The 25,675-nt window shown below is 44.2% G+C and overlaps 1 protein-coding gene across 5 annotated transcripts; it reads left to right on the top strand.

The window, feature by feature from the left end:
* The first annotated feature begins 2 nt into the window (after positions 1 to 2).
* On the top strand, positions 3 to 22,966 carry LYAR (Ly1 antibody reactive). 5 transcript variants are annotated; one of them, XM_060246120.1, is made up of 10 exons: positions 61 to 171; positions 6,084 to 6,207; positions 6,365 to 6,553; positions 9,963 to 10,077; positions 12,872 to 12,979; positions 14,443 to 14,526; positions 17,395 to 17,806; positions 18,952 to 19,020; positions 21,836 to 21,921; positions 22,628 to 22,966. In XM_060246120.1, the coding sequence occupies exons 3-10, from the start codon at positions 6,432 to 6,434 to the stop codon at positions 22,760 to 22,762; spliced, it is 1,131 nt and encodes a 376-aa protein (XP_060102103.1). In that variant the 5' UTR covers positions 61 to 171; positions 6,084 to 6,207; positions 6,365 to 6,431; the 3' UTR covers positions 22,763 to 22,966. The 5 variants fall into 5 exon arrangements, with proteins under 5 accessions (XP_060102101.1, XP_060102103.1, XP_060102100.1 ...); XM_060246117.1 differs by having other exon boundaries at positions 79 to 171; positions 6,084 to 6,217; XM_060246119.1 differs by lacking the exon at positions 61 to 171 and adding an exon at positions 584 to 807.
* Positions 22,967 to 25,675: the final 2,709 nt, after the last annotated feature.

The raw sequence follows: 25,675 nt of genomic DNA, 5'->3' as shown, positions 1-25,675 counted from the left end.
ACGCGGAAGGACCCCCTACTTCGTCACTTCCGTCCCGGAGGCGGCCGGCGGGGAGGGAGCGGAAAGCTCTAGGCTTCCTCCTCGTCACTTCCGGTGCCGGACGGTCCTTCTTTTCCGCGGCGATCAGAGTTGGGTTTCCTTCGTCGACTGAGGCAGAAGCTATATTTCAATGTACCCTTTTTTCCTATTTCTCTTTTAGAGCAGTGTAGTTTGCTTTTTTTGTATTGACATGCTCAAATAGGGATATTGACTGCTTGTAATGTATTCTTTTTTCCTAATGGCGAATTATGCTATAACCTCTTGAAATACTAATGCCCGATTTATGGCACTTCACACCCATCTGCTGCTGTTTCAGCCCAGGGTGACTCTGCTGCCACTTCCTCGCTATTCGAGCAGGGCTGCATCCCGAATGGACCTTGGTTCCTCTGCTCAGCCCCTCGAAGAGGGACTCCCTTTGGCGGCTCTAATCCGCCCGCGCGGGAAACGTGGACTGGGCATTTGAAGCGGGATCGCCATGGTTACCTTACGAGACGGGCAGGTCCGCCTCCCGTTTCGTCACTTCAGGCGTCGCCTTGCCACGCTACCGGAAAGGGGGGCGCTTTATCCGCAGGCAACTTCCGGCCGCTGTGGCAGGCTGGAGGCGGGGGAGAAGCGCGCGGCGGGCTCAGTCCCGGGCCGTGACGTTTCCTTCTGGGGCTTGTGGTCTTTGAAGGCTGCCTGTCTGCTCCACTGGGCTTTCGAGAAATTAGTAGCCATGCCACCAGGCGCCTTTGCATTTTTAAACAATCGGAAAGACTTTTGGTGGAGGTCAAGTTTGATTAAGATAAGAGGGAGTAGCTAAAGTTACTGAGTTAATTACATTTGCATTTAGTCCGAGCTGGAGGGCACAGGCAGGTCTGATCGCCTAAGATCTTGGAAACTTAACAGGGTCGGCCCTGGCTAGCATTTGGATGGGTGATCGCCAAGGGATACCGGTGTTGTGATGTGAAGGCAGGCAATGGAAAACCGCCAGTGAATGTCTCTTGCCTTGAAAACTCTGCAGAGTTGCGGAAAGTCAGCTATGACTTGACACCACTTTTCCACCACAACATGTGCCTGTTACCTATAAGTCTGTGCTGTGTCTGCCTCCATTCAGACCTCTTGCATTCTAAACACTGAGCAAAATATCTCAGCTAAACATTCAGTTTCACAGTCTTTTCTGGGGCACCTGTATTGGCCCAATTCTCTTAAGAAACCAGGGAATAATTGTGTTTTATTGATTATTGCTGAAATATGGTTGTTGGAGCAAGAATCTACGTAAACCCAGTCTGACAGCCACAGTATGACAGCTGGTGATCTAGCTGCCAGGCTAGGTCACAGTGACCTGATCAGCAGACCGGCTTGAGCCGGCAGAAGCCAAGTGATGCAATCTGCTGAGTCAGCACGGCCAGGATTGGCTGCTTGGACTATATATGATCTGTGTGTGCATCACACAGGTCTCTCCCTGTGAGATGGTGGTTAGGCGAAGCACTTTGTCCGTGGAGGTGATATTGTATAGACTGCACAAGAGAGCACTTGTTGTGTATATATGTTAATACACCTTTTGGCACTAGTTGCACGTGTCTGCCTGATTTTCTTTCCTGAAGCCCTGTGTCGGGCAAGTCATCTCCCTCACTCTGCTACTCCCGCTCCGACAGGGTTATGGGCCCAGGGCGGTTCCGCTGCGCGGAGGAGAGAGTTGAGAGTTGAGCTGACTGTGAGTTTGGAAAGAGCCGGAGGCGAGGAACGCCGGTGAAGGACACAGAAGCACCACCGTTCTCTGTTTGAGAGCCAGAGGGACGTCGGCAGCCAGCTGTGAGGAGGAGTCGGCACGATGGCTCAGCAACAGCTTGGAGTAGCCGTTGAGAAGCTCACCTCAGCCAACTACGCGGTGTGGAGCCTGAGAATGCAACACTACCTCAAGCGTGAAGGGCAATGGCTGTTCGTGAGTAACCCCCCTGCTGACTTATCTCCTGCCGAGACTGTGTTATCGGATAAGGCACTGGCCAACATAGTGCTATCTATAGGAGATGACCAGCTGGTTTATGTGCGAGGGAAGGACACTCCCAAGGCTGCCTGGGACGCGTTGAGTGCGGTGCATGTTAGCACCACTGCTGGTTCCCTCATGGCCTTGACAAGGAGGATGTTCCGCACCGTTATGCCGGCTGGAGGGTGTGTGAAAGATCACATCAAACGGCTAACGGACTGTTTCGTTGAGCTGGAGGCAAGAGGCAAGACTGTAGCTCCAGACGACAGAGTGTACATTTTGCTGTCGTCGTTGCCACCTGAGTACACTCCCCTGATAACTTCTCTGGAGACGGTGGACGTAGCGACCCTGACCATGGAATACGTCTGTGCCCACCTGCTTGACTTCCAAGAGAGAATTGCGGCCGTGAGCTGTCCGGGGGTGTCGGCCGGGCAGCGTGCTGTTATCGGTGTGTCCGGGAAGACAGCCAAGATTGAGCCAGCTTTTGCTGCTGGCAGGCGTCCGAAGGTGGAGGAAGTGGAGCCGACTGCGTTTGCAGTCCGTCGCTGCTATGGATGCGGGTCGTCGCAGCACCTGCTCCGAGCTTGCCCTGAGAGGGAGAAGAGGCGGGGGCGTGTGCGGCGAGAGCGGAGGACCGCCAGCCCGTGTGAGGAAGCAACCCGGCTGGTCACGTCTGCAGTAGAGAGCACAGGGTCTGCTTGGATTTTAGACTCCGGGGCAACGAGCCATCTCTGCTGCGAGAAGGAGTTGTTGAAAAACATTGACAGTCCTGAGCATAAGTATGTGAGATTGGCTGATGGGACCACTGCCAATTCTGTTTGCTCAGGCAATGTGGAATTTCCTGCACTGAAATGTATGTTGCAAAATGTGTTGTATGTACCCTCACTGCAGTCTAACCTGTTGAGTGTTAGCACACTGTTTGACCAGGGATACCAGGTGAGATTTGAGAAAACCTGCTGCAAAATCCTGGGAGGTGGGGGAAAGTTGCTTGTGACAGGAAAGAGGGAAGGTAAACTGTATGTGGTCCAGAGTGATTGTGCCCAGGTGGCTCAGGTGTCGAATGAGCCTGTGCACAATAATTGTATACATTTGCTCCATAGGAGACTTGGGCACTGCGGATTTAGGGCGTTAAAGAAAACCCTGGAGCTTGTGCCTAGTTTGAAAGTAAATCCTTGCAAATGTTACTTGGATTGCCAGGTCTGCAAGAAGACCAAAAGCAAGGCGTGTGCTGTTGCTAAAGAAAGCTCAAGGGAAAGCACACGAGCCCTGGAACTAGTCCATTTAGACGTTATTGGCCCATTGCCAAAGAGTCTGTCGGGGAGGAGATACTGCTTGGTGGCCACCGACGACCACACGAGGTACGCGTGGGTTTTCACCATGGTGCATAAGTCTGAGGTGTATAAGACATTCACCAAGTGGGTCAAAGCAGTGGAGAGACAATTAGGGGTTAATCTCCTGGCTGTACAAACCGACAGAGGGGGGGAATTCTTATCTAACCAGATGAAACGTTGGCTGGAAAACAAGGGCATCGCCCACCGTCTGACGAACCCAGCAACGCCCCAAGAACATGGGCTATCCGAGCGAACAGGCGCCGTGTTACAAACATTAATGCACAGCATGCTCGAGGATGCAAAACTGCCAATTCGTTATTGGGCGGAAGCGATGCATTGCTCGGCATACGTACATAATAGGGTTTGGTGTAAGCCTGTAAATGATTTGCCTTATAAGCGGCTATATAACCACTGCCCAGATTTGAGCTTTCTGAGGGTATTTGGAACCCAAGCCTGGGTGAATATTCCTCTGAAACATAGAAGGAAAGGAGGTGACCGGGCAGTGAGCCTAACCTTTCTGGGCTACCAGCCAGAAACCAAATCATATCGCTTTTGTGATAAGCGGGCGAAGCTAACCTTTAGTAGGTCCGCTGGATTTAGTGAGTCCAGCTGGGCAAGATTGCACTCTACGGAAAGAGACCTGGGAATGCTGCCAAGTACTGATAAGAATGTTGGAGCGCAGCCCAGAACTCCAGCCCAGGAGGTGGCACCCAGTGGGGCTGGAGAAGGTGAGCCGAATGCTGGCACAGAGCCTGACGAGCAGAGTCAGGAGGCAGAGCCTCAAATGCAGGAACTGGAGGTAAAGTGTGAGAGTCAGGAGGTTCAACACCCAATTACAGGGGCAGAGCAACCAGCCCAGGAGGTGGGAACAGAGCAACCCGAAGAAGACAAAGCTGGTCCAAGCACAGGGCCACGGGTGTCTGCCAGGTCCACCAAAGGCCAACGTCCCGCTAGGTACAAGTGTCCCTATGTCACCCTGACTGTCAATCCAGACCCACCCGGATTTGAGGAAATGTTAAAAGAAAAGGCTAAGAAATGGAAAGCCTGGGTGGCAGAGTGCGAGGCAAGGGAGAAGGAGGCTGAAGCCAAGCGTCTGAAAGAGCTGGCTGAACAGGAACACGATGATGTGTTTTACAATCATGATGAGTTCCTGAACGAATTCCGGAAAGGGTTCCGAGCTACGTAAATATGAACTGTAATGTTGCTGGTGGACATGTATGTAAACTGTGTGAAGTGTTTTGGTGCACTGGGTTTAAATAGATTAGGAGGTGTGTTGGAGCAAGAATCTACGTAAACCCAGTCTGACAGCCACAGTATGACAGCTGGTGATCTAGCTGCCAGGCTAGGTCACAGTGACCTGATCAGCAGACCGGCTTGAGCCGGCAGAAGCCAAGTGATGCAATCTGCTGAGTCAGCACGGCCAGGATTGGCTGCTTGGACTATATATGATCTGTGTGTGCATCACACAGGTCTCTCCCTGTGAGATGGTGGTTAGGCGAAGCACTTTGTCCGTGGAGGTGATATTGTATAGACTGCACAAGAGAGCACTTGTTGTGTATATATGTTAATACACCTTTTGGCACTAGTTGCACGTGTCTGCCTGATTTTCTTTCCTGAAGCCCTGTGTCGGGCAAGTCATCTCCCTCACTCTGCTACTCCCGCTCCGACAATGGTATGCATCTTAGTTTGCTGAGTTTCAACCTTGGGAACTTTGGTATTAGTTATCAGTTTTTGAAAACTATATGCTACTTCTCTAGGAGATAGGAAAGTCAAAACATGATCTTTTTTGCTTGCCTCCTTTTCTCTTATGGTTTCTTACCACTGGAATTCTTTCCCATCTGGCAGTTAAAATAACAAAAGATATACAGTATAGGAAGGGTTTAGAGATGGGAAGAAGGCTTTATGAAAGAGTAGCTATTTGTAAGGGGCTTTCCGATTTAATTAAACTCGTTTGCTACAAGGGATGTATCTGACATAAATGTCACCTTGTTGAGCTGAGTCATGTATGCCTTAAAATGTAACATGAGGTACTAGAGGTAAAAACTTTATAAAGATTATTTCCGATGTCAAATGGCATTAGCAGACTTGATTGGATTAGGTATGATATACAGTGGAGTAACAGCCATGGAGATTGATACTGAGGCAGAAATTGGTAATGAAACAGGAAACCTAGGTCTCAGTTTGGTTCAGGGGGATTCAATCTAAGAGGATGCAAAAAATAAAAGGAAATCAGTCTAAAGCAGTGTGCAGTGATTCATGAACCAATGGGTTGAAATTAAATCAGAAGAGCTTCCAGCTTAACATTAGGAAGAACTTCCTGACAGAGCAGTTCTTCAGTGGAACCAGCGTCCTTGTGAGGTGGTCAGCTCCCCTTCCTTGGAGATTTTTAAACAGAGGCTAGATGGCCATCTGACAGCAATGCTGAGCCTGTGAATTTAGGGGAAGGTATTTGGGCGTTTCCTCTATTGTGCAGGGGGTTAGACTAGATGACCCTGGAGGACCCTTCCAACTCTATGATTCTATGAGTGCATTTAAGATAATCATAGTATCAGCATTAAAACTAAACAGTGCCTCAACAGAACATTTAGACCAGGGGTGCAAAATCTCACTTGCCTTTTTAGCTACTGCTGACACATGTTCAGTGTATGGTCGACTGAGACTCCTAGATCCTTTTCACACATATTACTGCCAAGTCAAGTCTCCCTCATCCTATAATTATGCATTGGATTTTTCCTACCTAAATGCAGAACTCTACATTTACCCTCGTTAAAAGCCCTTTCCAACTGGGACAAGAGGTACTGTGTTCTGAGGTCCAGCCAATGAGAAGCTGGTGGCTGCTCTGCCTCTGGATAGAAGGCCGTTGTCTGGGAGGTATTAATTTGTTAAGTAAGAATTTAATTTAATAGTTTTCTGATTTAATTTAAAAGTTTTCTTTGTATTAAGTAATATTAATGCTCTTTTAAAATTTAAGTAACTGTATCTAAAATGTCATGCCAAATTTAATAAGTTTTTTTTAATTGATTTCTAGAATTTTCTGAAAAAGAAGTAGTTCTAACACTCTTTAAAGAAAAAAGATTCATTTGCAATACCCCAAAATGGTGGTTTTTACATGTAACGCTTGTGGGGAGTCTGTGAAGAAGGGACAGGTTGAAAAGCATGTGAACATGTGTCGTCATTGCGAATACCTTTCCTGTATGGATTGTGGAAAAGATTTCTGGTAGGTAACTTCACTGTTTGGTACATAATGAAATCTGGTGCTCTGCTGACCATCTTCCTCAAGGGAAACATTTTCTGAGAAATTGCTTTCAAGCAGGGCTTTTTTTGTAGCAGGAATTCCTTTTGCATATTAGGCTGCATCCCCCTGAAGTAGTCAGTCCTCCCAAGAGTTTACAGGGCTCTTCTTACAGGGCTACTGTAAGCTCTTGGAGGATTAGCTACATCAGGGGTATGTAGCCCAATATGCAAAGGAGTTCCTGCTACAAAAAAAGCCCTGCTTTCAAGTAATGTTTGTGAAAAGCCGCATGTTTAAATTATCCTCTCTTTAGGGTTTGTAGAATCTTTCGGGCTCAAGTGCCGTGTTCTACTGGAGAAAGTTTTCCTTCCAGACGTTTCATTCTCAGCTGCGGAGAACATCCTCAGTGGCGTTGCAGCCGGAGCAGACGCTCAGACCTTCTTGGCTGCTGTGCATTGAGTGGGGCCAGGGCTGCTGGAGAGCTGCTATTTCTAGGCTGGAGGGGGTGTGGTGAAAGGGCAATTGGTTTCTGGATGTGCCCATTGTTTGGTGGGGCTTCCTGGAAGGAATTGCCCTTTCACCACACCCCCTCCAGCCTAGAAATAGCAGCTCTCCAGCAGCCCTGGCCCCACTCAATGCACAGCAGCCAAGAAGGTCAGAGCGCCTGCTCCGGCTGCAACGCCACTGAGGATGTTCTCCGCAGCTGAGAACGAAACGTCTGGAAGGAAAACTTTCTCCAGTAGAACACGGCACTTGAGCCCGAAAGATTCTACAAACCCTAATGATGTTACCAGCTGTGAAAACCTGAAATCTTGGATATCCTCTCTTTGTTCAAAAGTAGTATTTCTACTGCTGGAGAGCATTCAGAAGTTTCTTCTCTTTACTCTGTTTAGGAAAGATCATGGTCAAACTACAGACACACTCCTGCTTTTACTGTGAGGAGGAGGTAGCAACCAAACGTGGCAATCCTGATTGCATTTGTTTGAATGCAACATTTCCCTAGCCTGGTACAGGCAACTCCTCCACATCTCCCACCATGTGGAGAGGGAGAGTAGTCATGAGTGTTGTAACGCGATCTCCCACCTCTGCATGATCGCCTGGTCATCTGCAGTGTGCAACCATAAGGAGGAAGTGGCCACCCCCTTTGCATGGTCTGTGACACTCATGGTGGAATGCAGTTGCACTGAGGCAGGGGCTGAGGCCAGCATGCTTGTGCCCAACCTCCCTCCCTACCCAAGGAGCCATTGTGCTGGAGGGTCATCTGTACTGGTCACTTTCCTGTGTGAGTATGAGGTCTTACAGAGTGAGGGAGGTGGTCCGTGACTGTACATGGAATGTCTGAAAGTTTGGCTGGTCCTACTAAAAGGAATTCTGTAGATTTTGATCTTGAAAATTTCTCAGCATAAGTCACACCTCCAGCGCCGTTCTGCTGGAATATGCAGAAAAGACAGCCCTTCCTCAGATATAAGCTATTGCTTGGTTTCCAAGGGAATGCTTGGTATGAGTAAAGCTTTTAAATGTGTTAACATAAAGCATCATTAGTCCAGTGGCATCTTTAAGGCCAGTGAAGTTTCCTGCAAGGTATGAGCTTTTCTGTGCACTCACACTTCCTCACATACATTGAAATGGAAGTTAAGAGGTCATACATATAGACAGAGGGTGAAGAGCAAATTAGCATACAACATAGTGAAGATGTTTTAACAGAATAACTAGTTAAGTTTATATGGTCACCACATAAATATGTCAGGAAGCCATTTTCTCCTGACCAGTTTGGCCAAAAATCCTGGAGGGTGTTTTGTTTGTTTTGCCATCTTCTGGTCATGGAACAGGGCTAACTGGTTGTGGGGGGGGGGGGGGGGGGTTGTGAAGTGGGTTGGACTAGATGACCCTGGAGGTCGCTTACCTATACAACTCTATGATTCTATACCAAATTGGAGACTGATGTGTAAACTTATCCTTGATTGTGGAATGCTATGATCAGTTAAAGAGCCCCGTGGTGCAGAGTGGTAAAGCTGCAGTACTGTAGTCGGAGCCCTCTGCTCACAACCTGAGTTCGATCCCAGCAGAAGCTGGTTCAGGTAGCCGGCTCCAGGTTGACTCAGCCTTCCATCCTTCCGAGGTTGGTAACATGAGTACCCAGCTTGCTGGGGGGGGGGGGAGTGTAGATGACTGGGGAAGGCAATGGCAAACCACCCTGTAAAAAGTCTGCCGTGAAAACGTTGTGAAAGCAACATCACCCCAGAGTCGAAAATGACTGGTGCTTGCAGTCATTTTACTTTTATGATCAATTAACTAACGCCGTGTTGTTACGCTACATTTTTCTTCTCTAAAGCATTATGATAACATTGTGCAAAGGAATTTCAGGAACAGACTGGAATGGGAAATTGCTAATTTACAAGTTTTTGAACACTTGGAACAAGGACTTAAAAGGAATATTGGTTTCTTATCTCATTACATATGCTAAAATCATCCAGTCATTACATATGTATTCTCAACAAGAAGGGCTATACATTCTTTTTGTTTCAGCGTATTTCTTATTTAAATTCTCACTGGAATAGAGATTGTAATGTAATGCAATGAAAATTAGAATGTATTTCTCTGATCTGGTGACAGAGGTGACATAACACGGCACAACCATTTACTCCACCTCCTGTTTGTTACCAAGGTGCCTGAGAGAAGATGAATGTAGTGTAACAACAGAATCTCCGTTAATTGATCCTACGATTAAGAAGGATAAGTTTACACTTTAGTCTCCTATTTTGACATATTTTCTTTCCCTCTTCCCCCCCCCCCCCCCCCCCCCCGATTAAATCCAAACCAATGGTGACTGTATAAACTCAGCTTGTTATTCGTGTTTGGTCTTTGCATCTGTTAAAACATTTTTATTATGTTGTATGCTAGTTTGCTGTTCACCCTCTGTCTATATGTATGAACTGCTAACTTCCATTTCAGTGTATCTGAGGAAGTGTGCCTGCTCATGGAAGCTCATATCTTGAATAAAACATACCTTGAATAAAACTTAAAGGTGCCACTGGACTCAGACTTTGTTCTCCTGCAACACGGCTGCTCACCTGGATCTGTAAGTCATCATCATTATTGATGATTTCTGTGGCAGGGCAAAGAGTGCATAAATCAACTCCTGAACAAAATTAATCTGATATCAGTACATGCCTAACTCTTCATAGTATTGCATTCCAGCTTGGATAAGTCCTGTAGCTGAGGGCCTAAACAGTCTCTATTAGCAGGATTAATGGTGTGGTAATAATGCCCTGTCAGACTTTCTTGAGGCCTTTGCATATGCCTATAGCTGAAAGCGTTTTGACCTGAAGAACTATGTTAAAAATGTCATCTGTACAAATCATGAATTGCTTTCTGCATGTGTTTCTTTTCAAAGGGGTGAGAATTATAAATCTCATATGAAGTGTGTAAGTGAAGACCAGAAGTATGGTGGCAAGGGATACGAAGCCAGAACTCACAAAGGAGATGTCAAGCAGCAGGAATGGATTCAGGTAAAACAAATAAAAAAGTCTTATGTAAGTATGGCAACATCATTTAATTTTAGGGGGGAAATACCAAATTTCATTTTCCTCAGCCCGAATCAGCACATCATGTACAACCAAGTACAGTCTAGTTCATGTACAGCCAAGTACAGTTATATTTGGTCTCTTAGTTGTGAAGTGCCAAGTGTGGAATTCCAGGTTGCTTTCATCCCTGTGCCCTTATGGTGGCTATAAACACTACAGAGACAATATGCTTGCTGTAAGGGGCCTTGACATTTCCAGTTTTAAAGGATCTTGAATGGCTGGTCTGGCAGTTAGCTAGCTGTGTCTGAAACCTTGAAATGTTTCTGCTTGTCTGAGTTGCTACAGAGCAGTTCTGGTATTCATGGTAAGCTTGCGTCTCCCTCTCTCCCTCCCTTAGCAAATCATCCTATAATTGGTTTTCTCCAAGCTTTCCTGAGGCAGGAAGCAAGGGAGCTCAGAGTCTTTCTGAATTTTTTTCGAGAGTTTTCTCCAAAACACCAAGCCAGAAGTAGCCATCTCTGCGAAGTCCTCACTTCTCCTAAATGTGATGACAGCAGGAACAATTGGTGTGAAGGGCTTCAGCAGCCACAGAGTTCTTGTCTTTAAGGCCTGGTTTCTCCTGGATTCTTTTTAGCTTAACTGGAAGTGTCCATTGCTGCTGGAACATTAGTCTGTTAGGTTAAAAGACTTGGGATCTCTCTTTCCCAGACTTTGAGCAAAATGGATGCTTCTGAGCATGTTCCAAAGAATCAGAGCGTGACGAGACACAACAGTGAGGACTCTCTTATGCCATCTCTCTACAGCAGCCATCTCTTTCCACCCTCCCTACCTCCAGGCTGGATCATGCCCAGGTCTCTCGCTGTGTGACTTCATAGATAGGTGAATTGTAAGAAGCTTGGAGAGTAAAGAGTTGGATTTCTATAGAACAGTGCTTCTGTATTCCATATAGTTCCTTGTGTCAGCTTCTGTGCAGTTCTCATCAACTCAGGTTCTTTGATGTAAATGAAATAAAGAGTTTATTGAAAGAGATGCAGCTTCTTTTTCAGTGGTCCTGGAGGGTGTCGGTCCTACCCACCCTTTGACATGGGGCAGCTTCCAAGTATGGATGATCTGCTGAAGATCTATCCAGGTTCAGAAAGATCATTATGCTGTGTTTTTCCCCTTGCAAGTTTTTTCTTCCTGAGAGCAGGGTTCTCTGTTTTTATTGGGTTCTTTTTAGAGCTCCCCTAATGTAGGTCTTTGACTACACAGGGATAGTCTGATGTTGGAAAGCATTTGGGTGGGGGGGTAATGTTTTTTCCTTCCCTGTTTTAAATAGTGGAGATGGGAAGCAAGGGTTGGATATGACTGGGAAACCAGGGGAATAAGCCCTTCGTCTCCAGGATCAAGTTTAAGCCAGCCCTGTCCTCAAAGAGGAGAAGCTGCATTCCCAGTAGTAAGGACTGACCCACTCTGGGACCACTGAGAAAGAAGCTTCATGGTAAATGAAACAAAGCTTCCGTTCACAGCAAAAGATGTTTTTGTTAGAACTGCCCATCTAAGGTGGGGTCAGGTATTTATGCAGTATGCCTGGCTGTTAATACACATAACAGGAGTGCAGGAAAAAGCAGCAAAAGCATTTTAAACATATTCCCATAACCCATCCCCCCACAGCTGCTAGGTATCTTTTTACTGAAAACGAAACCTAGAACTGTTTCTCCAGCAGTCCTGATGAGTCTGATGGTCTTCAAGGTCAGAGAAAAGCAATGCAGCACCTCTCTTGTGAAGCCTCTGTGCACTTTGTTCCAGCCTTAACATTGCATGTGTTAAAATAATCTCCCTGCAAAGCCTTAGTAGCCCATATAGTATATGACAAGTATAAATGCAGAGCCATTTTAACCAAATAGCATAAAACCATTGGCAAGAAGAACTTTCTTGTCACCTTGTCCTTCTCATGAGTATCAGCTGCAGACTAAATTATGAAAATAAGTTCAGGCTTGCAGAATTGTTTACTTTAAACAAGTAGAATTCACTTGCTTGTGCTAAATTCTTAGCAATTGCTTACTTTTGTGGGTTTGGGGGGCAGTAGTATATGTTGGTATAAGGTACTGGAGTCACAAGCAGGACACTATGTTACAAGTGAACCTTGCACATGATACCCTCATGTGCTTAGAATCAGTTGGGTCTCCTAATGCACCTGGCTCCACCTCATGTCTTCCTGAAGTAAGAATTTTAAGTGTACTTACAACTAGAATTCAGAGTAAATACACCTTAGTCCAATAGTACAGAAATAAATCAAAGTACAAGATTGTAAATAGTCACCAAGATCCTTCCTCAGAAATATGTCTAAGATTATGTTCCTGTTGGGGTGTGTGTGTGTGTGTGTGTGAAGGTTCTCATGCAGTGAGATTATTGCAACTTGTTCAGATGTTTACAAGCACTGGATGTAACAAAACCCCTCTTTTGGGTACTGGCATTTATGTTTGAGTTCAGCACTTAATATATTTAAGTTGAAATGAAGTAAAGGAATGTGAATTTCCTATATGCTTCATGGAAGGCTGATTTTAAAGAATACTAAATGGTGATTTTTGGCCTTTTAAATCAAATCAGATGCAAAAATTAGGTTTCTTTTTTGTGTGTGATTTTGGAAAATCTGCTTGGTCCTGTGTGGATAGAAGAAGTGGAAAGATACCCATCTGTAGATCCTGAGGATGTTTCCAAGTCTTGAGCATGTTTGATTTCATGATTTCACTGCACCCAAATGTGTTGTTGAAGATTATTGTTTACTTTCCCCCTACAGAAGATTCACGAAGCAATAGAAAAACCAAACATTAACCCAAAAGTTCGAGATATCTTACAGCAAATGTATAGCTTTGACAATATTCCAAGAAAGAAAGGGAAGTTTCAGGTTTGTTATTCAAGTCTTATCTCTCTCCAAGTTTTTACACTGTCTTTAGAAACTCCTGAGGTTCCTTGGAAATCTATCAGGGAAAAAAATCAGGATTGAGCAGTAAAATTTCCTGTAAAGAGCCCAAGATGTTCTGGGTTGTGTGCTTGGTGGCCTGCATCATCCTGTCTACTGGCAAGGAGAAGGTTGCTACACATCAAGTGCAGATATGGGTGTAAAAACTGTGATAAATGGTCCTTGGCTCTCAAAGATTACTAGTGCATCACCCACAGGAAAGTGTAGCATACATTACAGCAGGAATTCTCAGTTTGGGGATGACAACACTGAGGTCCAGTAAGCTGGGCCAACATTCACTGTCAAAATGCTCTGTCGAGCATGCCACAAAAATTCTCTACTACACACTTGAATGTCTTATCTCCTCCCCCCACCTCCAATCTAGAACCAGTCTCAAAGCTCTTCTTTCAAAATCAGGCAGGTGGGTTTGCCTGCTGCCTCTGCTTCATGGCCTCCTGCTGTTGCCAGCCCCCCTTACTGCAGCTTGTGCACATTTTCCCTTCTGATTGGAAATCACATCAGTGGTTAAAACAGAAGCACTGATCATTCAAGGGCTGTAGCCTTGTGCTTAATTTCTCTGCCTTGGCAATTAAGGAAGTGAATACAGCATTAGCAGAAGGATTCAGGGAGGGGGAGGACAAAGCCTGACTTAGCAGAGCAGGAATATTGATAAACGTCCATTCTGGAATATTGATAAACGTCCATAAACGTCCAGTCTGTAAATTCCAAATACAGCTTCTTGCCTGCTCTCGGAGTCCTTCCTGGCGGTTTGTGATCTGCCTTCCCTTGTCAACTATATTTGCCACCATTGGGTTGGTAAAACAGGATTATATGTGCCAGTCTAACATGGGAGTCCCCAGCAAGGTCCCCTTAGGCATGATGGTGCCCCCGACACCTTTCCTGGTGTCTACCAAGAGGGGTCTGACAGCAATGCTGATCCTGTGAATTTCCTGCATTGTTCAGGGGGTTGGACTAGATGACCTTGGTCCCAGTTCTTTTAGGGCTCTTTTAGCCCTTCTAACTCTGGTTCTATGACTTTTGCCCAGCAGGGCTTCTCATTGACTGCTGGAGAGTTAATTGGTTGTGCAGCTTAAAAGGAGTCTTGTCAAGCAGAACTACTGCCTGAAATGTTGTAGAGTTGCTCTTAAATGTTTGCATAATCTTGCTCCCTGACTTTGTGGTTGGCCGTGCCTCCTGGCAGCCATTTGGTGGTTGCACCCGCCATCCCATGTCAGAATTCCTAAGATGCCTGTAGGCTCCAAGAGGTTGGGGACCCCTGTATAGGGTGTGCCAGGCTCCCAGGTTTGGATAACCATTTGGTGCCTAAGAAATGGAAATATGCACTGATCCAGTTGCTGATGCTGTCATATATTAGATGGAAGATTATTTTCTGCTTTTTTTCTCAACAGAACTGGATGAACAACAGTTTGAAAATACACAACACAGTTCTACAAGATCAGGTGTGGGATATCTTTTCTGAGGCTACCAAGAAGGTAAGCAAATCAAAGACATGCTCTTAGGTATGCTGTTTTATGACTCAGCTTGATATTAACATGCATTTAACATGTTTAAATGGAAAGATGGCCTTGTATTCTGGTTACACCACCACCAGTTCCCAAGCAACGCACTTTCTTACTTGGGGCTGAAATACTAGGACATTGAGCTGGAAATGGCAGAGCAGTTTCAGCTTTATTGGGATGACATGTCTGCCTTTGACCCTCAGAGGAGGCTTGTTCTCTCCAGAGGGCAGACAGAGAAGGGCCTCTACAAAAGATTTTAACTAGTGGGTAAAAGTAGGAAGAGTGGAGAGAGTACTATAAGTATCTTGCTCCCAGCTCTTTTAGGGCTCTAAATTGTATGCATTCCAAATTGTGCTTGGAAGCAAACATGCAGCTGGTAAAGATCTTTAGTGCAGGTAGAATGTGTTCTCCATTTTCAAAGTAAATAGCTCACTTTTATTGGCATAACCAAAAGAGATATACAGACACTTGTCAACCAAACAACAATCCAGTATATCTGTTAAATCATAAATGGCTAAAATAAGATTAAGAATCACAAAAAAACCTGCTTAGAATAATTTTTGACAATTTCAGCCAAGAATTTGGCAACAGCTGTTATATCAGTTATGTTGTCATTTAGTAGGAAACGGCAATCAGTCCTATTTTCTTGATTATAGGATGGTAAGGAAAGACTATCAAACAGAACCTCCTGGAGATTAGTATACAGTTGGCAGTTCAATAAAATATGCTGGATGGAATCAGGCAAGCTTGACCCACATAGACAATGTCTTTCACTAAAGGGGACTTGAAGAAATCTTCCATAGAGAACATTGGAGGGAAATGCATTCATCCTAGACAGCATAAAAGCTTTCCAATGTTGTGGGTTATCTAGTTCAGATAAATATTTGGCCATTTTCCTGGCCATCTGATCAAGTCCAAGTGAGGAGGAGAGTAAGTATAAAATTGGACAGGACACAGTTTATGAGATTCTAGATCTGAGAGTCTCAGTTTGATAAATCTAAAATTATAAGATTCATCAGATGCAAATAGATCATCAATTGCATTTCCCATGTGTTTGAGCTTCGATATGATTCCATCTAGCCAAGCAGCATTATAAGGGTCTCTTTTTAAGTAGCTGAGCAGGCTAGCTGGTTCAGCCCTATAATATATTTGTAATCAATATTTAAAGGACCCCGTGGCGCAGAGTGGTAAAGCTGCAGTACTGCAGTCCTAAGCTCTGCCCACAACTTGAGTTTGATCCCAGCGGAAGCTGGGTTCAGGTAGCTGGTTCAAGATTGACTCAGCCTTCCATCCTTCTGAGGTCGGTAAAATGAGTCCAGCTTGCTGGGGGGAAAGTGTAGATGACCGGGGAAGGCAATGGCAAACCACCCCGTAAAAAGTCCGTTGTGAAAGCAACGTCACCCCAGAGTTGGAAATGACTGGTGCTTGCACAGGGGACTACCTTTACCTTTTTAAAACCAATATTTAAAAGTTAGGGTCCAAGCTTTTGTTTCAATCAGAGATTGTCCTGTTTCTGAACAGATTACAAAATAAGGAATACAATTGGGGATTCCTAAAAGTTGTTACAGAAATGCAGCCTGGATTTTTTTTCTATTTTCTGGTTCAGAGCTTTAATCCACAGAGGGATACCATACAAAATTTGTGATAGTGTTTTAGCATTTAAAGCTCTGATAGCAGCAGGCAAACATTGGTTACCTTATTAATAATAAAACTGTTTAATTTGAGATGAAGAACAACTAGCTATATTTATTGTTCTGTCATGGTGAACTTCCCATTTTCAGACTGTTCCAAAGCATAAAAGTGGTATCCCACATAAAATGCATGGCACATGGATGTGGCCTATCTTTGCCTAACCTAATGCACAGAGTTATTGTGCATATAAAATTGGGGAGGTGAGGAACTTGTGTGCTGCTCTCAGCTGGAAAAACATTGGGATAAAAATGTGAGATATGGAGCTCCATCAGCTGACCCAGGAGAATCCCCTGGCCAATGATATTGCCAGCTGCTGAGAGGCCCAAGAAGGCCTGCAGGGCCACTGTCTCCTGAGGGGAGCTGTCAGGCAAGGGTAACCAGGCAGACTATGTAATGGTGCATGTGACAGGGCCTGAATACTGCCTTTAAGGAAAAGAATCAGTTGGGATTGGGCAGGCAGCTTCTTGTGCTGAAGGACAACACACAGCCGGTTTGGTGTAGTGGTTAAGTGTGCGGACTCTTATCTGGGAGAACCGGGTTTGATTCCCCACTCCTCCACTTGCACCTGCTAGCATGGCCTTGGGTCAGCCATAGCTCTGGCAGAGGTTGTCCTTGAAAGGGCAGCTGCTGTGAGAGTCCTCTCAGCCCCACCCACTTCACAGGGCGTCTGTTGTGGGGGAGGAAGGCAAAGGAGATTGTGAGCCGCTCTGAGACTCTTCGGAGTGGAGGGCGAGATATAAATCCAATATCTTCTTTAATATCTTCTAATGGAGCAGATCCACTAAAGCCAAGTGATTATGCGTTCAGATCTGGATGGTGGCGAATATTTCAGAGTAGTTGGGGGTGGTGTTGCTAGAGAGATAAAATTTCCAGAATTTTTCAAGCCATAGGGGGAAAAAATCTGGGGGGTTTTCCCCAGGAAAAAAAAACACCAGGTATGTTTGGAAAAACTGAAGTATATCCAGTACTTAATCAAACCGAACCTAATTTACTGCTTAAACGACAAAAATCCCATCATTTACCCCTTACCATGGAGTCCTCTCATTGGCCACTAGGGGTAACTGCAGAAGCTTCCCTTCCCCTGTAACTGAGCAGCCCAGTTATGGTGAAGTGTTAAGTGCGTGCCCTCCTTGTCTTCCCTGGTTAAAGGGACCAAGTGAAAAAGAGGAGAAGCCACAAGACACAGCTGGAAATCAGTGTGAAAAAAATGAAGTTACGCCAACACTATCTGAAGAGGATGTAGCAAAAACAGAGGGACTGGCAAAGAAGAAGAGCAAAAGGGAACGAAAAGAGAGACGAAATGTCAAAAAGGAGAAAAAAGAATTAAGGCTACAAAGTCAACAGGACAGCTTACAACCTTTAAAAGTCAAAAAGTCTAAGAAAGCAAAATATGAGGAAGAGGATGAGCAGGTATTTCAGAGCAGGTGTGTGAAGGTGACAAAGCAGAAGCGGCGAGCAATTGATGCAGTGGAGCCTGAAATGAACGGCAGTGGCCTTCATTCAGAAGAGCCAGCAGGGACCAAGCCCAGGGCCAAGAGATGCAAGCGCAGCCCCTCGGAAGGTACAGAAGCGACAGTTGGTGCTACTCCTGTTTGTAAGACATGGCAGCATCTTAAAGAATTGGGTTTTTAAAAAAACCCTTAATCTAAATGGTGATGTGTTTTGCTGTTTGGAGGGGAAAATCTCACTGTGATCAGATTGACTGTAAGGAAGGGAAGGTGAGGAGAGGAGAGGGGAACAGCAGGGACAGTTCACGCCCTGCCTTCTCGGAATGCCCTTCTTCTCATAAGAGCCACTGATGGAACAAAGTCAGACAGGACAGGGTTTCCCTTCCTGGCAAGGGTGGGGCTCAGCATTACTATGTTTTATTCTGGTGCTCCTAAAGCCTGTCTGTTGGTGTCTGTCAGTCACCGGTCCCCCCATATACCCCTGGGTGGGGTGAGTGTGCAGAGGCAGTGGATGGCTGAAGAAGCCAGATGGAGCTGGGGAGTGAGAAATCTGTCACCATCCTCATCAGAGAGAGTCTTGGAGAGATTCTTGAGGGATCCTGTCTCAGTGTCTGGTTTGAGAGTTAATAAGCTAAAACTGAATGTTTTTAGATTGGGTTTGTGTCTCCAGTGGAGTAAGAAGGAACAAATCCTTTCTCAGGATTTCAATACTTAGTGTATCAGAGTCTAGTTTTTGGGATAAAGCATGCTGATTTCAGCATACTCTTGAAAGAGAAGACTGTTGACTTACTGGTTTTCATGGGTAGCAGGCTAAGTTGTTGAAACTTCCTGAAGAAACCAACACTTGTACTGTGAGACGCCTGAGGCTGGGGAAGGGCCAAAGATTCACCTCAGAAATCACAGCCTGGCTGATAACTGCCTTATTATCCTGAGCATCATAAATTTGTGAGCCCAGCAGATGCTGTGTGTGATGCTTGTAAATGGTTTCAAGCTTCTTTACTGAACTACTTAAGAAGGTGAAAAAAAGTTACTCTCCACCTTACCTCCATTTAACTGCAAACCTCAGCTGGGAATTAGTACTATTAAAAACAACGTAGGGCCTGTCAGTCAGGTGGCAGTTGATGTAGAGACCAGACTGGTCAACTACACAGCATGCTTCTTTTTAAATGGTAGTTGAATTTTTCATCTTCACAGTCTGGATACACTAGGACTGCATCTTTTTGACACTTTTTCATATTTTCTCTTCCTATAAATTTAGAAGAGTCTTGCATCAAAATAAAAAGAAAGAACTGTCCAGTAAGTGAAGAAAATGAGAATGAATATCAAGGTAATCTTAATCTGAAAGGCTGTATTAAAATAATGTATTTTAAATATTAAATCATAGAATCACAGAGTTGGAAGGGACTTTCAGGGTCATCTAGTCCAATCCCCTGCAAAATGCAGGAAACTCACAAATACCTCCCCCCACACACACACCTGCTCCGTGACCTGAAGATGTTGGTGGGGGGACCTTCCAGGATCCCTGGCAAAACTGGGCCTGGTGAAAAATTGCTGCCTGATCCCAAAGTGTCAATCAGCATTTCCCTGGGCGTGTAAGAAAGGGCCGTGGGAACTAAGCACTGATGCAACCCTTCTTGCCTTCCCTCTCATGATCTGCCTGATTCACATAATCCAACAACATGGAATCACAGCTCATATTACAGGCAATACAAAAAACAAGCACTGTGTTATACAGGCTAACAACGTTTAGTAAAACTTTTTAAGAGTCATGTAAATCTATTGTATACATTATAAAGAAGTACAGCTTTACAACATTACAAGAAAGGTTCATCCCCAGTGAGCACCCAGATATAAGCTCATTTCATCATGTCCAAAGACTTCCTCAGGAGTGTTCCTGTTTCCTTTAAGGTTATCAGCCTCTTGTTACAATTCATTATTAATGCTTTCTGCAGCGTCTTTACTTTCTTCAGAAATTCTTGTCCTGGAATAAACTATGGTAATTATAATGAGACACAACACAAAGCTGAATGGAAGTGGATAATTCTTAAATGTTTAATGAATGATTTTTTAAAATTTTAATTGTTATCATGAACTTACCTCTCAGCACTACTTAAGTATTTATATTTATAGTGGGACCAATGTTAATAATAAGAGCAAGCCATTCCTTTTGATGGCAAAAGGCTCTCTTTTTGGAGCAAGCCACCACCACCACCCCAGAAAACCCCCTGACACTCATGGCGAGGTAGGCAGATGAACACCTCACAGACCAGAGAAGGATTGCCCATCTAGAGCAACAATGTCTATGATGAGGAGGCAGGCAATATTCCGCACCCCACCCTCCGCCAGTCTTCACCAAACTTGGAGGGCAGGTATAGGGACATCCCAGGGAGGGGAGTTTGATGCCTCTAGCTTGGGTGGGGGGCAGTGCTCAACACACTCCTGACATATGGCTGTGATTTCCCCGGAAAGCACATTCCTGTGGGTATGTGCTTTGGGAGGCTGTAACTCAGCCCCCCGAAATGCAATCCTCACCAAGCTTGGAGGGCAGGTAGAGGAGAGTCAGCTGCAAGGTTGGTGTCTCTAGCCCACAGTGGGGCCATTCTACCCCATCATTAACTTCACGATACAAACCAATTTGGTAAATTGGAGGGTCCATGAAGGTTCATGTGGCACCACGAACCAAGGTTTGTGCCAATTCCTAGATAGCAGTGCTTCAGCCAGCACAAAATGAAGCCCAGGAAGTCATTCGTTTGGCAAGCAGGCAACCAGCCTGACTCTGTGATAGCTGGTTTTGTTCTACTTTTGACAAAAAAAAATTTATTCTAATATCTGAACAAAGCAGGAGTCAAGTTTCACCTTTAAGACCAACCAATTTTTATTTATCTCATTACATATGCTTTACCCATTTTCACTATATTTTATTGTATTCCTTTTTCCTATGGCAAACTAGAATGATGTTTACATGTTAAAAAGTAGATTAATAATAATATAATAATAAGCTTTTATTTATATCCCGCCCTCCCCGCCAAGGCAGGCTCAGGGCGGCTTAGAAGACATGGAGTGTACCATGATTATAAAATACAATTATACAATAAGATACAATTAAAACACATTAGATAAATAAATTAATTAAAATCACTACAAATTAAAAGGTGCTACAGTACAGTATGTGTATGTATATATCCAGATGGTTAGATGTCACATTCAGGATTCCATCTTATAGGCCAGTTGAAAAAGGGCAGTTTTACAAGCCCTGCGGAACTGATTAAAGTCCCGCAGGGCTCGCATGTCCTCTGGCAATTGATTCCACCAGTGGGGGGCCATTATTGAGAAGGCCTGTTCTCTCATTGTTTTCAGTTTGGCCTCCCTTGGTCCAGGGATTTTTAGAAGATTTTGAGAACTAGATCTCAGTGCTCTCTGGGGGATATATGGGGAGAGGCGGTCCCTAAGGTAGACAGGTCCTCGGCCATATAGGGCTTTAAAGGTAATAACCAGCACCTTGTAACGAACTCGGAACACAATTGGCAGCCAGTGCAGCTCCCGCAGCCTAGGCTGTACATGTTCCCACCAAGGTAGTCCCACTAACAGCCTGGTGGACAAGAAGATCACTATATAATGTATTTCTCTTTTAGCTGTATTGACACACTCAAACAGGGACTTTGGTTGCTTATCCTATTATATATATTGAACCCATCTCCCATTGTCATTGACAATCTCACATTTTGACATATTACTGTTTTGTTGCTTTCGTATGCTTATGCTACTCAGATAAAAGGTTTGCTCAATTTGTTAATTTTACTATTCTGTCATTGTGCCATTTTACATTCTTAACCCCTGCCTACCAGATAATTTTACTTCACTGTCATTGGTTCTTAAATCTGTACCATGTTGCATTCTGGGCCACTGCCTACCAGCTCTGTATGGCTCTGCTCAGCTATGTATGGCTTTGCTCACTGTGCCGGATTCCTCTTCTGATGAAGCGTGCTTAAGAGCACAAGAAAGCTGACGTTCTCAATAAAAATGGGCTGGTCTTAAAGGTGCAACTTGACTCCTGCTTTGTTCAACTGCTTCAGACCAACATGGCTGGCTGCTTGGATCTATTCTAATATCTTTGTGGTTCTCTATGTTTACTAATTGTACAGGGAAATTCAATTGGAAAGGAACTATAAAGGCTGTTCTGAGACAAGCGCCTGACCATGAAATCTCAATTAAGAAATTAAGGAAAAAGGTATGTTGAATGCTTTTAGAAATCTGAGGGCATATCTGATCCACTGGTTCTCCTGCACAGGTAGCCCTGAAATGACTAGGAGCTGCCCAGGTGCACAGCAGAGCTCCTGTGCATTTTAATCAGCCTTCTTCACCCAAAGGGTGATTAACGTGGAATTCACTGCCACAGGAGGTGGTGGTGGCTACAAGCATAGACAGCTTCAGGAGGGGAATGGATAAGCATATGGAGCAGAGGTCCATCAGTGGACAGCTTATTGTTGGAACTCTCTTTCTGGGGCAGTGATGCTCTGTATTCTTGTGCTTGGGTGGGGGGCACAGTGGAAGGGCTTCTAGCCCCACTGGTGGGCCTCTTGATGGCACTTGGGTTTTTTGGCCACTGTGTGACACAGAGTGTTGGACTAGATGGGCCATTGGCCTGATCCAGCATGGCATCTCTTATGTACTCTTACATTCTTATGAGTGGAAGAGCTGCCATCGTACACTGATGTGACAGCTTATAAAATGGGGAACATGAATCAAAATGTGAAGTCTTCATTTAACTGGGGATTATTAAGAAAGTGGGGATGAAAATGTTCACTGTTGAGAGGCAAAATTTTATTGTGCTATATTCCAGAAGCAATTATTAAACTGATTTAAGAATAAGTGTTTTTTTTTCGTACTGCATTCTTAGCCTACATGGAATTAAACATGTGTTATTTATTGTACAGGTCTTAGCCCAGTATTATGCAGTCACAGGTGACCAACATAAATCTGAAGTGGAAATTCTCGCCTTATTTAATAAGAAAGTCAACAGTAATCCTACATTTAAAGTTTTAAAGGAAAAAGTTAAACTTCTAAAATAGCTTTTATGTTCAAATGATCAACTTTTGCACAGTAGGTCCTGTTTTACCATCAGACATAAAAAGTGGCTTTCAATCATTTTCATACCTATGTCAGCAAAAGCTCACTGTGAATTCTTTTACCTGTCACTTCTAATGATATTTGTTACTTTAAAAAATGTATATTTTTGTAAAAGAACAAAAACTATTAAAATTTTGCTTGAGGTAGTCATGGGTTTTCTTTTATGATCTGGATCATGTTACTGTTTTTGCAGAACAAATAATTCAGAATGGTTTCATATATATATAATATATGTCATATATATATTCAAATAAACTACTACTCTGGGTCAGTGAACCACTCAGCTCCAATCCAGAAAAATTTCAGCATGGTAGCCACAGTTAAAAGTACCACTTTTCGGGCCCTTGTGCTTACTGATGGCATTTAACACCCCATGTTACTACAAAATAGAGGTGGTTCTAAGGCACATAAACTGGCATAGTCCCATTGGCTTTAGTGTCAGAGGATGACAGACAAAAAGTTTATAATTAATTTTGAAGTCCTGATGATGATAGTACCCTGCCACTCCATACACAAATGTTTTCCTGCATTCCTTGCCATTTTGAAGCCCCTTCCAGCCCCTAAAAAGCTGCTGGTGTATAACCATTGTGATACATTTTAAAAATATCATTTCTAGGCCGGGCTGTAACCAGCACTGGAGCATTGGGGATGGCACCCCCATCTAACTGAGGGCAGCTCTGTGCCCTTGGGCTCAGGCCAGCTATGCCAGGTTCTCAGGGAGTCTGGATTTGGATATTTTTAACCAGAGGGGGGGACTTTAAAATGGGGAGGGTTCAGATTTTGCAAGCCCAGAATGATGTCAGGCAGAGCAGTAGACTGGGAAGTTCTGGGGTGGGGAGTAATTCTAACCAACCCCTACCCACCCACCCACTGGAAGCAAAACCAACCTGGAGAGGATATGAGAAGTTCTGCAGCCAGCCCTGGCCAAAATTTAAAAGTCATTAAAGTTAAAGCATTACATTAAGGCTTTAAAAAAAAAGTGTAATTCAAAACGTAATTAGTGACTCCCCTGGCACCCCCTCTCAAAAAATTCCTGCCTACAGCCCTGTTTCTAGAGTTGAGGAACTGTGTGGAGGAACAACTGTTTAGGTTCAGCAGGGGAGACTAGAGTGAGGTAGGAGCACATTTTCATCTCTCTTTCCCTCCACATTCCATCCCACAGCCTCAGAAAAGAAAAATGATGAGATTATTTTAGATTGATTTTAGACTTTTATATTATGTAAATTGAACGGTAAATTTTAAATGCTATTGAAATGTATAACTGTTTTATTGTTTTAACATGGCTTTTGCCACATTCTGTAAGCCGCCCTGAGCCTGCCCCGGCGGGGAGGGCGGGGTATAAATAAAATTTTATTATTATTATAAAAGCAGAAAAAATGTTTTTAAAAAATTATTCCAAGCAAAAGGAGAAATCAAAACACAGATTGATAAGAACTAAGCATGCTCCCAAAAGGACAGAATGTTGAGAGGAGTTTGAGTAAGTTGAAAAGAAAGTTGGGGGGTTTCCCTGGGAGAGCCCAAAAATCCTTAGAGATGAGATTTTGAGTGGAAGGATTTCCAAATTGTTTATCCCGCTCCTTTCTGGGCAAGCACACACTCGTACCCTGGTTGCTGGAAGATGTTCTCGTCAACAGATTTTAGTTTCTTCAGGGAGTCAGTGGTGCCCTTGTGGGAGTTGGTGGAATGAGGCCTGAGAAGGGAGGAGTCCACAGAGCTGCAGTGGCGGCCTGTGCCTCAGAGGATGGGCACACAGGATCACGTGGCTTGTTCATTTGAGTGGTGGATAAAAGTCCCCTGGGGTGTGTCTGCACAGATCAGGCCATTCTTTCATAATAGTTCTTTCTGCTATGCTTCACTGGTTGGAAAGATGCCTTTCTTCCTCTTGTATGAAGTCCAACCCAATCATGATAACCGTGGACACTCCACTCTCAGCCTCTTGATTCAAATGACAGAATTGTTTCTGCAGCTTTTGAGTGTTGTGTTCTGCATCACTGAGATTTTCTCATGTATACAGTATTATTTTAATACAATTTTTATTGTCTTGCTTTGAATGGTTTATGTGCCCTGGAACCTTAGGGTGGGGCAGATAAAATTTGACTATGGCGTAACAAGAAACATTCCAGCCTCTTCATGTTTCTTTTTATGGGGCTGAACCATCTGGTACTTTTTTCTGAGGGTGGGGGCATTGCATACGCCAACATTTCCAGTGGACTTTCCCGAGTGGTGACTTGATACAGAAAGCCAAGAAATTTCTTCAGCTTCTTAAGCTGCAGCATCCTCCTTTAAGGAGAAAATCAGGAAACAGTAAACAGTCCAGGTAAGGCTTAAAGGCTTATTGTTCTATATACTGAGTTGTAGTCACAAATTACTAGATCTCACAATCAATATATTCAACATTTAGCCCAATTCAACTTTCAAGGGGGAAAAGAATCACACAGAACAAATACCGTATTCTAAGTTTTGTTTCTGCTCTGTCAGTCAAGGAGAACATATTGAGTTACTTTGATATGGAAAGTTATATTTGGACTTACTAAGGACTCAATGAAGCCAGCCGGGGGGGTGGGGGGGATGTCTTTTCTCTATATTCTTGTAAAATAGATATTGAATGAATTAGGAATGTCTTCACAGGTTGGTTTTAAAAAGAGACTACTTCAAAAATTATGCCATTGAGCAGGTACTTGTTTCAAGCAGAAAGTCTGCATCCTATTTTTAATTTTCAAAGATCCCAGCTTTTCATCACATTTTATCATGTATGCCATGAACAGGCACCAAATGCCCCTAAAAGGCCAGGACTGACGAGGAAACGGAGTGAGCAGCGAAGTGGCCAAGTTTGTGGATGACACTAAATTGTTCAG

The sequence above is a fragment of the Heteronotia binoei genome, chromosome 9, assembly GCF_032191835.1.
Source record: "Heteronotia binoei isolate CCM8104 ecotype False Entrance Well chromosome 9, APGP_CSIRO_Hbin_v1, whole genome shotgun sequence".
NCBI lineage: Eukaryota > Metazoa > Chordata > Lepidosauria > Squamata > Gekkonidae > Heteronotia > Heteronotia binoei.
The sequence above is the reverse complement of the archived record's forward strand: the minus strand, read 5'-3'. Positions and strand labels throughout refer to the sequence as shown.

Excerpts from the sequence above, each read along its gene's own strand:
- LYAR (XM_060246118.1), top strand. The coding sequence starts at position 6,432 with ATGGTGGTTTTTACATGTAACGCTTGTGGGGAGTCTGTGAAGAAGGGA. Across the intron at positions 10,078-12,871 it reads AGCAGCAGGAATGGATTCAG|AAGATTCACGAAGCAATAGA; the intron begins GTAAAACAAATA and ends TTCCCCCTACAG. Across the intron at positions 17,807-18,951 it reads CAAGCGCAGCCCCTCGGAAG|AAGAGTCTTGCATCAAAATA; the intron begins GTACAGAAGCGA and ends CTATAAATTTAG.